Source organism: Cryptotermes secundus, unplaced genomic scaffold (assembly GCF_002891405.2).
Source record: "Cryptotermes secundus unplaced genomic scaffold, Csec_1.0 scaffold2110, whole genome shotgun sequence".
Classification (NCBI taxonomy): domain Eukaryota; kingdom Metazoa; phylum Arthropoda; class Insecta; order Blattodea; family Kalotermitidae; genus Cryptotermes; species Cryptotermes secundus.
The window spans coordinates 15,814-27,218 of record NW_019740695.1 but is presented as its reverse complement, the minus strand read 5'-3'; the positions used below and the strand labels follow the sequence as shown (position 1 = coordinate 27,218).

General features: G+C 38.7%; 1 protein-coding gene across 1 annotated transcript; it reads left to right on the top strand.

Moving 5' to 3' along the window:
- Positions 1–271: 271 nt before the first annotated feature.
- On the top strand, positions 272–9,859 carry LOC111872624 (endochitinase-like). The gene is made up of 3 exons (XM_023866707.2): positions 272–429; positions 2,472–2,633; positions 9,203–9,859. Exons 1-3 carry the CDS (start codon positions 328–330, stop codon positions 9,410–9,412), a joined length of 474 nt encoding a protein of 157 aa, XP_023722475.1. The 5' UTR covers positions 272–327; the 3' UTR covers positions 9,413–9,859.
- The last annotated feature ends 1,546 nt before the right edge of the window (positions 9,860–11,405 follow it).

Here is an 11,405-nt window from a genome sequence, read left to right as displayed (position 1 = left end):
CGCGAGCGTTACGTTACCGCTACGTGCAGCTGGGGAGGTAGGGGTAACATGTCACAATATGTCATGTTATTTTATTATAACTATTCAATGGAACATATGAATGTAAATGTATGTCACTTGTTTCTTGCTAATTAGTAAAGCTACTGATAAAAATGCACCCTTATACCAGTTTCTGAAGAAAATGGACATAAATTGCAAAAAAAAACAAAAAAACATGCAATTGTCTGTTGTAATACTGAATATTCCCTGCTTCTTTTAGAGATTCCTTAAATTCAGTGTGTTTAATTTCAGGCTGACTATGCTGTACAAGAGAGACTGGGAGGAGTTATGATATGGAGTGTAGAAACAGACGACTTCTTAGGAAAGTGTAATGGTGTCAAGTACCCTCTGCTCATTGCAGTAAATACCGTGTTATTTGGTGGAGTCACTGTAAGTACTGTCACACACTGAACACTGATAAGGAAAGGACGCAAGCTGTCACTATGAATGTAAAAATGTTACACATCTGTTTGTGCATTCTACATGATGATCAAATCAAAATTCACCAATTTTTTCAGTGAATAAATAATTTGTATGAGACCTAAAATGTACACCTAAATGAAAAGAAGAACTTTTATTTGAAAAATTCTTTTAATATGATAAATAAAAAAATACTCAGAAAAATAAGTTGTGAATCTGTACGAGTGTTGTATCTCTAATTTAATTTGCTTTGCACCAGGACAATGTAGTTGAAACATATGAATATCAAGGTGAATGAGGCATGCACTATATCAAAAAATTTCATTTGAAAAACATGTGTATCGCACTGGAATACAACTCTCCACTCTTAATTCTTATAAAAGTAGATTACATTATTTAGACAAATAAGAACTGAGCGAAGCTTGTCACAATGAATGTGTTCAAGAATTTTCTCAAGTTGTATATGCAGCATTGTAGTATATATGAAGACCTGATTTTAGTCATTTTTCTTATATACGTATGAATGTAGAATTTCCACCACACAGATATAATCGCTATATGTTATGGACAGGATTTCTGCAACAAAGTAATGCTGAAATCCTGCAATGCATGTAATAGAGGAGGAACTGTACTTAAAATTGTCATCACTAAATGATTAGTAAAATTAGTAACTGACTGACTAACCTCATGGAACTGAGCCCTTCTTGAGAAGTCGCCAATTGTGCAGTTACTCAAGAAGTTCTCAGCATTTTATGTAACTTGAAGGTTCATTACCGTGTTCAAAAGTTTGTATTGTGGAAATATAAATAATTGTCCTTTCACTCACATCTCTTAGAACCACTTACCCTCAGTCCTTGGTCTCCTGCAAAGCAGAGACAAAGTTTTTGATCAATCTAAACAATAGATAAAAGAATTTTTTATATACCATACTGTATTTTAATCTTACCCTTGGAAGGAAAATGAGGTGATAACAGCTTACAAATTATAAGCATACATCCCTCTTCAGTTTCTTCTGCTCTTAGTTTCACATACATGCATGTCACTTTGTACCTATTACTGTTGTTGCCAACTCTTTAACTCTACTGCACTTTCAAACTGTGTACCTATCAATAATTACTGCATTCAAAATTTGTCCAAGTCTTAACAATTAAATTTTTGGCATGACAGAGTCATAACTTAAAGCTTATTATTACATCTGTTATTTCCTATCATTTTTACACAAAAAATAAATACACTTCATGCCAGTACAGGATTAACCATGTATTTTGTTTTTTTAAATTCTCTTCATCCTGCTGCATTATAAATTGAGTCAGGGGAGCTGTTGTTATGACAGTGAAGTAAATTAAATTTTATTTGTTGTTGTGTTATTATTGCAAGTATTGTATTTAAGCATCTTGCTGCATTAATGCATCTTTTGTACACTTATTTCCATCTTAAATGTAACTTATTTTGTAGTCACCCTTCTTCCTCACTACATGTTTCAGCCATATACAGCCATCATCAGGCATTGTCTAGCCTGCTAAAATTGTTGCACTGTATGTCAAAAGTTTTGTATCCTATGTGAACACAATATTCCCTAATTAAAATGAATTAGGTGTGGAATTAAAATAATGACTATCTTAATATTATTTCCATTATGGTCATCATCCATTTTCTTAGAAGATATATGCTTGACAGTATTCCTCATTGTTGAATTCAGTCAGGCTGTATGCCATTTGTGGCACATAATACGTAAAATACCCTTGCATAATACACACATTCACGTTCAAGGTAAACAAATGAAAATAACAATAGATTGGGAGACAGACAGAAACACTTATACAGTAAAGTAGCGATTATCTAAATAGAAAAATGACTCTTTCCAGTGACCCTCAGGACCCTTCCTATTGTACTTTCCTTTCTCACAGCACAATTTTATTTAAAAGTACAACATTCAACACACTGTCCATGAGCCTGATAAGTACTGTATCTTGCCACCAAATCTTACTGATGTAAATGTACTTCTATTTCAGGTTACAGAGACCCCATCAACATCAGAATCAACAACATCTAAGCAGCCAGAACATACTACTACAAGAGCTACCATATCCCCGTCAGAATTAACTACAGCTACTACAGCTGCTACCACTACTGCATCAACACCTGCAGGCACTAATCCTGCCAACCCAACTGAAGTATGTATCATACAAAATATCCATCATACTTAGTATTACCCCAACCAGTCTCTGGGGGCACGCGGTAGCATAGTTGGTTGAGGCACTACACTACAAGCTGGGAGGTCACAGGCTTGAGTCTTGATGAGGTCACTGGATTTTCTCAGTTTACCTAATCTTTCTGGCCTCACTACAACCCTGGGGTCAACTCAGCCTCTAACCAAAATGAGTACCAGGAATCTGTCTGAGGAGTAAAGAGCGGCCAGCACGTAAGGCTAACAGCCTTACAGCCATCTGTGAGCTGATTGTCTACAAAATGTGGTAGCCTCAATGTCATAACAAACCTATGGGCCCACACAGCCTCTTACAGGGATAGCTTTACCTTTTTGTACCTTACCAGTCTCTGAAGAAATCTCTGTACATTCCTTCAATGATGCCAACAGTTTCAGAAAGCAAATTCTATAACGTTGAAAAATTAACTCTACAGTACTGCATAATTGTGTACACAGACAACAGATGACAACACTGATAATATGGAGAAATGCATCACCTCTTTGCTGACTGCTTAGATTACCCTTTGACCCTGCAAATGGACGTGACATGTTGCTCCAGAATACTGGACCTTCTCCAGACTACAGGCAATACAATGTAGACAACTATGCTCTTTTCAGTCATACAGGCCATTGCCCACACCTTTACTGACTGATCTGTCAGTGATCATGGACTGATATAGGAAATGTGAACAAATGCACTGTATGTCTTTGCTTTCAGGCACCTCAGATATCATACATACACCAGTACAGTGCTTAAATATGCAATTAATTCAAATCAACAGTAACATGTCTTGAACATACAAGCAACCATAATAAAACAATTTCCAAAATCACTAAAATACTTAGTGACAAACTTCAGTTTTCAGAATACAAATACAGTACATAAACAATAAGGAGGGCACAAGATACTTAGTTCATATGACAATCAGATATATGTCTGTAAGTGCATCAAGATCAGTGTAAGTTTAATCTGATTTTCATGTCTTCACAGCTAGCACATTTTTCTGCATTTGTTGACCACACGCTATTTACATGTCACAGCCCACATGTAATGTAATACAGTTCATTCTTCATCTCACTCAAAATCACTTCAAAGACAAGATGAATTATAAAGATTTTGCCACAATTCGATAATGTTACTGGCTACCATGCAGGGCCTGTGCAATTCCTCTTAAACATTATAGTCATAACTCTTTCATTCAACATGACTTCTTTGATCCAGTCTACAAGCCATTTTAAACTTTCAGTCACATCACTGCTGTAGGAGGTTTTCCAGCTTAGGGGAAGCAAAGATGATGACAGAAGTTAACAATAAGGGATATTCTGTTATTACAGTGTCATATAACTTTTAAATAATTGAAAATGTCATAGATTCCATGTCTACTGTTGCAAATTGCTACTCACAAATATACACTCAAGTGCCAAAAGTCATGGGATAGCAGCATGTAAATTTATTTTTAAGTGGCGCCACCGTCCCTTGACAGCTTGGGAATGCCCAGAGCAGTATCAGTTATGAGGTGTTCTCTCATGAGTCAGGTAGAACATCGGCCAGTCTGCTCATGGCAAGCCGACGTGAATTATTGGAGTTTGAATGGGGCATGATAGTGGGTGCCAGGCAGATGGGACATTCCATTTCTGAAGTTGTGCAATCATTCAACATTCCTCGATCCACTGTGTCACATGTGTACCAGGAATACCTTGTGGAAGACATTTCCACCCACCATGGACAGCACAGTGGCTGACCACGGGTGCTTCAAGAATGTGACCAGCGGCATCTAGCTACACGTAGAATTGTCTGTGGTAACAGACAAGCGACACTGGCTGAAATCACATCCACATTCAATGCAGGAGGTACCAGATGCATATCCAGCAGGTCAGTGCAGCGTTCTTAACTTCCATGGGATATTAGAGCAGAAGACCGACCAGAGCGCCTCTGTTAACACCATGACACTAGACACAGCGCCTCACCTGGGCTTGTGAAGTCACTAATTTGACCCTGGAGGATTGGCAACATGTGATGTGGTCCAATAAGTCACGGTACCAGTTGTTTTGGGCGGATGGTAGGGTTCAGGTGTGGCGCAGACCCCATGAGCCCATGGACCCCAGTTGTCAACAAGGCACCATGCAGGCTGGTGGTGGTTACATACTGGTGTGGGGTGCATTCACGTGGCATGAGTTGGGTTCGCTCGTCCACCTAAACACGTCGTTGACTGGTGACCACTACATTACACTGCTTGGTGACCATTTGCAGCCCTTCGTGGACTTCGTGTACCCCCACAATGATGGGATATTCCAGCAGGACAATGCACCGTGTCATCAGGTCGGAGTTGTCCAGAATTGGTTCGAGGAGCATTCTGGAGAGTTCCGACAAATGGTGTGGCCACCACGTTCGCCTGACATGAACGCAGTCGAGCATTTATGGGACATGGTGGAGAGGTCCATTTGCACCCAAAATCCTGCACCTACAAATACCAGGAATCTGTGGGCAGCTATCCAGATGGCATGACTCTACATCTCTCCAGCGGTCTTCCGTCCACTTGTGGAATCGATGCCATGTTGAGTTGCTGCACTTCGCTGGGCTAGAAGGGGTCCTACACGATACGATGTACCTATCCCATGACTTTTGGCACTTCAGCATATGTGGAGTGAAATTACTGTGTGGGATTGTTGGTGTTCTAAAAGACAACCACGTAAAACTGTAACAATTGTATATATTAAATGGTATAAATTGAACGTACAGAATAGCTACGAAGCTATGTGGAATGTCGATGTTCAAAAGTTGGCTGGCCCTGGAAAGGGCAGTTTGTTCCACCGTGAGTGTGCTGGCAGAATTTGCTCCTTTATAGTAGAACAAGTCTTTACAGCCATTCAGCTGGTTTGTCCAGCTGGTGATTTGGTGCTGTGTGCGTCGGTAGGAACAGCTGCCTACGGTGCAAGTGATGACTGAGCCGTTGTCTCGGCTCGGTTGCTGGAGAGCTGCGGCAACTACATTAGCTGTCTGGTAGCAGAGCGTGGTTGCTGGAGAGCTGCAGCAGGTGTCTTTGGTGCAGTAAACACCCGATCACTCTGATGACTGAATGTGATCACTGACGATTACTAGTTTTTGGCTCCACCTTTTATACCATGCTTGCTGGGCGGAGCTACAGTTGCAGTTGCTATTGTGAGCGCTGATTGGCTAGCACACGCAATGATGTAAATGTAGGCTGGACAGTGAGCGCTGTATAAATACGAGTCGTGGCAGCAACATGCGGCAATGCAATATTGACTAGGAGTGAGTGCTGTCTGTTAGACTGGCGAAACCACATGTTAATATGTGGGATGTTCCCACAACTGCATACCTCAGGGTACATTATTCCTACATGTATCACTGTTGAGAACGATAGTTACCGTATTTATGCATGTATAGGCTGCACATTTTTTCCAAAAATTCAAGAGGAAAACTGGGGTGCGGCTTATATTCGAAATATTCGAAATCACACTTCATTTAAAAAAAATTATATTCATAATTAGTAATACAGGGTGTTCAAAGATTGAGGAAACTGGGGCAGCAGTGTAGAGCGGATGGAACGTTTCTCCGCGACTACTGTGCCCCTCCCTGCTAGCGAGAGTGCAGTCGTGTCGCTGATACCCTTACATCAGTTTCTGTACATGCACACATTTATAAGAATACTGTAAAAAGATAACACAAACTTACCGTGCTTTATAACAGGTACTGAAAGTGACCCCCTTCTGCTTGCAAACATGCTTCGCATCGCATGAATAAATTATGCGACACTTTCTGAAGTTGGGCCACGGTAATTGAACCATATTACTGTTCATCACTTGACTCGTTACTGTCGATGTCGCTCTCGCTCGAAGTTTCGCTGTCAGGTGATGTCAGCCATACAGCGTCATCTTCAGTCCTGTCCATTGCGTTGGAAATGGATGTGACTTTAAAACTTTTGGAAACCATTTCTTCTGGTATGGTGTTCCATGCAGCCACAATCCACTCACACATTTGACTTAATGAAGGTTTCTTCAATCGTCCAGTCGGCGTCATCTCCGTGGAACCGCATCTCCAGTCCCGGTAAAAGCGCCGCAAATGAGACTTGAAAGGACGGTTTATTGACACGTCAAGTGGTTGTAACTTGCCAGTCATCCCCCCTGGTATCACAACCATATCACTTTTCTCCTGCCTCATCTTCATTTTCACATTTTCAGTTAAATGGCTTCGAAAAATGTCAACCACTAACATTGACTGCTGACGTAAAAGTGCACCTGATTTCAACCAATCCAGATAGAGCTCTTCTGTCATCCATCCTTTTTCTTGAACTCTCACCAAAATTCCCGGTGGAAGCTTTTCTTTCGGCAATGTTTTGCGTTTGAAGATTACAAATGGTCTTAGTTTGTTTCCATCAGCAGTGATACCAAGCATTACGGTACACCGCTGCTTTTCTGCTCCTGCAGTCCGCACATGCACTGTTTTTTCACCTGCTTTGTTCACTGTACTTTCACCCGGCATTTCAAAGAACACAGGAGTTTCATCAACATTTCAAATCGCTCCCATGGTGTAGTTGTGCGTCTTTCTTAATTTCAGGACATGTTTTTGAAATGCAAGCAGTTTCTCCTGGTATGTGTTGGGAAGGCGCTGTGCTATTGACGTCCGTCGCCGAATTACAAGATCATGTCGGGCCATAAAGCGCCTTGCCCATCCATAACTTCCCTTAAATTCATTACAAGGAATTTTCATTCTGTCCCCTATTTTGAGGCCTTCAAATTGAATCATTTCCACAAGCACTGAAAATCCATCCGCCCATGTATTACGCATGTATCGCAAAAGTTTATTTTCAAGTTCTGGAAATTTAGCTTTCTTTCCGTGGAAAGATTGTCGATTTTGTGACGTTTTTTCAAGGGCATCTTTCATTAGTAGCCATCTTCGCACATTTTTTTCGTCAATGTCGAATTTTCTCCCTGCTGCTCGATTTCCGTGTTCTTGTGCATAACGCACCACTTGAAGTTTAAATTTAGACGTATAACCTGCTCTTACTCGACCCATGTTTCACTCAGAACTAACCAGGCAAGTCAAGTAAAGGCGAAAAGGTCATAACTCTCCCCCGCAATGCCTTTGTTCCGAGCGGTACCGTTATTTTCGCTAGTTGCGAACTTAGGAATGTTAAACGTTGCCAGATTTCGGAATAATTTCTACTCCTGAAATAATATTCCAAGAAAATTATTTTTTCTATAATTTCTGTCTGAAAATTGTGCTGCGGCCTATACATGCATAAATACGGTATTATGTTCTGTGACATTGAAAATATTCTTGCTATAAAACTCCACGTTGAAACTAAGCAGAGATCAACTAACCACATTTCCAGTCCTGGTGTCAAACAGTACTCATTAATAAGGATTTTTCTTTAGTAGTTGGATGCTACTAAATGATATATTAAGAATGATTCATAAAACACAGTTTATTTAACAATGCTCTTCCAACTGTATTGGGTATACAGTTATAAAAGGTAGGATTATGCTGTGAATGATGAAGAGAAGAGCAACTGTAAAGGATGAAGAAAGAAGCAGACAAGGACTTTTTTGAAGTGACTATCTCAACATTTCTGTGAAGTAATCAAAAAATCATGAGATATCCTAAGACAGGACAGAGAGTCACTGGGCTTTGAAATTAACCAACTGAATCCTGAGTATGAAGTGTATTTATCTTTCAACTATGATATTCAATTCAGGAATGACAAGAGAGGATTACTGTACTTTTAAAGAACCATTCTAGCATCAATATGGAAGGACTGAGGATAACAACAAAGCCCTTTATGATACTACAGCTGCAATAAGGGTTCCAAGCAAAAGTGACACAACTGTCTGAAATTTATACACATACTCGTATTTCTCAATGAGAAGTTTTGATTTTAAGATCAGTTTGGCTTATGTTTAATGATTGATCGATTCTTCATTTATTTAACAATGCTGTATAAGCTACAAGATATTAGGAGACAATGAATGTTAAACAAGGAAAAAATTATTAAGAAGGTACTCATGGCCTACTGAAAGGTGTTTTACTATTTTCTGCCTAGAGAGACTGAAGAGAATCACAGAGAGCACAGCCAAGACAGAAAGTAAGCATACACTGATCTGAAATGGTTTACCTTCCATGTACAAGAGCAGACAATTTTATTATAAGTGTATGAATTGGTGTATTATAAGTTAACAGATAGTTTAAACTTCTCTCTAGTATTTTAAAAGCATGTGTTATCTTAAGTCGGGATTAATATGGACATAAAGTAGTTCAGTTCTTTTATCAAATTGCCATTAAGTTCACGCAAAGATTTTGTACTTCTATGAGAATACAAAAATTTTGTGTAAAATGATTCACAGAGTTGACATTGTTTTTATTTTACTTTACTCCTTACTCTCTCAAGATTATTACTACACTGATTTTAACATGAACAGATGACTAGAGACATTCTCTTTTCATAGCAGAGATTACACCTTATTACCCACAGCCTCCACTTGTCTTAAGTTAATTTAAAGGTCATGCTCTCATTTTAGGGTCCAGCTGCCTCAACAGCTGCACCTTCTGATCCATCTCAACTGTGCACCCGAGAAGGTTTCATGAGAGATCCGTATGACTTGCGGGTTTTCTACCAATGCCTGCAACATGATGGCAAATTTTATGGCTTTCGTTTCGAGTGTCCTGCTGAGCTCATATTTGATACATCATTAAATGTGTGTAATTGGAAATATGCAGTCAAAATCTGACAGTTATGAAGGCAAATTATTTACATTGCAAATCTCATCACATAGTGTGGTTAGTTCAGCAGAACCTACTTTTGAAATTCAATGAATGGAGTTTCTATGTAGATTTTATCACCTCTATAAATATACAGCATCTTACCGGAAGACAGTCTTTCTTTTATCTTCCTTATACGCGTAGAAAAAACTCTGTTACAAAGATTCAAAGAAAAGAGGTTACCCAAGTATAACTGTAGTATTGTACAATAATAACATCATTTACAGAGATTAAAAAATAGACTGTCCTAGTATAACTATGGTATAGTATAATAAAAACAGAAAAAGAAGAACAATATATATATGTATATATATATGTGTGTTAGTTATTCAATGATCAAACATTTTATGTCTTTTTTTTTGGACATATGATTGATGTAGGAAAGTAGTGCATAAATAAATTCCATTGCAATTATTTCTCAGGTTATTACAATCTATACATCAGGAAAATGTGTATTTAATGATCATTAAGAGGTCTAATCTCCAAATAATATAGTGAAGTGATAAGAACTTAAAAGAACAAAATGCATTCAAATGCCCATTTCATGTTCCTCTGGAGGACAACAGAACACTAACAGGATGAAAATTATATATGGAAGGAATTTAACATTAACCTTTAAACGCCGGACTTCTGAAATAGTGGTAAGCTTGAGCTGGCCGGAGTTTATTTAAATGCCCGTTGGTACTCTGCCTTTAAATGTCCGTTCCTGTCAGTGCGCCTAAACAATTTAAAGCATTGTGTTTAAAAATGCTGTATCTAACTCAATTTTTATGATAAATGGATGGAATTAATTTTGTTTGTATCAGCAAAGAACATACTGTCGCATAATATAACGGAAGATTTGAAATTTTTTATACAAATTATACTCCATTTTCAATTTTTTGTACTGCAAAAATGATTCCCCAGTTCTTCACAGAGTTGTTCTGCATTACAAATTCATTTCTGTTTGTAACACTTGACAAATTTTAGCAGTCCCTGATGTCATAAAACAGATGGAAGCAATAAAATCATTTGGTCTTCTGCTAGCACTGCTTACACTCTTTGGATTTTCGAATCTTTTGACTGAAGGTCAGAAGAATGAAAAAATGGCTATTCAAGAGAAAGCTAGAGGGGTCCCTTCTTCAGTTCTAAGACCTTCCGTTATAGCTGCAAAAGCTTATTGCCCTTTCTATGGGCCTGAACAGACAGCTGCATCGCGGCTGAGATTCAGAGTGCGGTCTGTTTTCTGTGCGTGCTTAGTGAAATCGAATACTGTAGTTTTATTTCAGCCTAGATATACATCAAGCAGATAACAATAAAAAAGGTATGTACATCGAATTTTACTGTATATTTTTAACACATTAATCTGCAGAATCTGCAATAAAAGTACTGGCTCGTGGATGAGTTTGGTCATAACTCATACGTATACTCTTTTTGTTGTTGTTGTTCACCTAGGTATCATTTTAATTTTTCTGTTAGGGCTTTACTCAAGTCTGTCTGGTAATTACTACATTTAAAAATACATATTTAGGACTGGGCATTCGCTTCTACTAGCGGCGTGTGCGCGCGCTTCCCCTAGCGGAGTTTAAATGCCCGACTTGGCCAAAACGGGGTACTTTGGCCACGACGACCTTACTCACCACTGGCACAAACGGGACACTTCGGCACTTAAAGGTTAATGGTGTATAGGACTACAAAAACTGGAATGTTAAACAATCCTAGGACACAGTTCATATCCTCATACCAGACTTCCTTTAGATTAACATTTACATTGTCCTCACTTTTCCTTTTCAATCTTCAAGGAGCCAACTCATTTCCCCATTAAAATTTCACATGCAGGGCTCCAGGAACACAATTTAATTCACTATCCACTTAACAAAACCTATTTTCCCATAGTTTTGAAGTGTGTTTCATACCTATGATATCCCTGTTAATTGCATGCATATTTCAGGAGCTCTTTCTGTAAGAATTTCATGTTTCCCC

Excerpts from the sequence above, each read along its gene's own strand:
- LOC111872624 (XM_023866707.2), top strand. The coding sequence starts at position 328 with ATGATATGGAGTGTAGAAACAGACGACTTCTTAGGAAAGTGTAATGGT. Across the intron at positions 430-2,471 it reads TGTTATTTGGTGGAGTCACT|GTTACAGAGACCCCATCAAC; the intron begins GTAAGTACTGTC and ends CTTCTATTTCAG. Across the intron at positions 2,634-9,202 it reads ATCCTGCCAACCCAACTGAA|GGTCCAGCTGCCTCAACAGC; the intron begins GTATGTATCATA and ends CTCTCATTTTAG.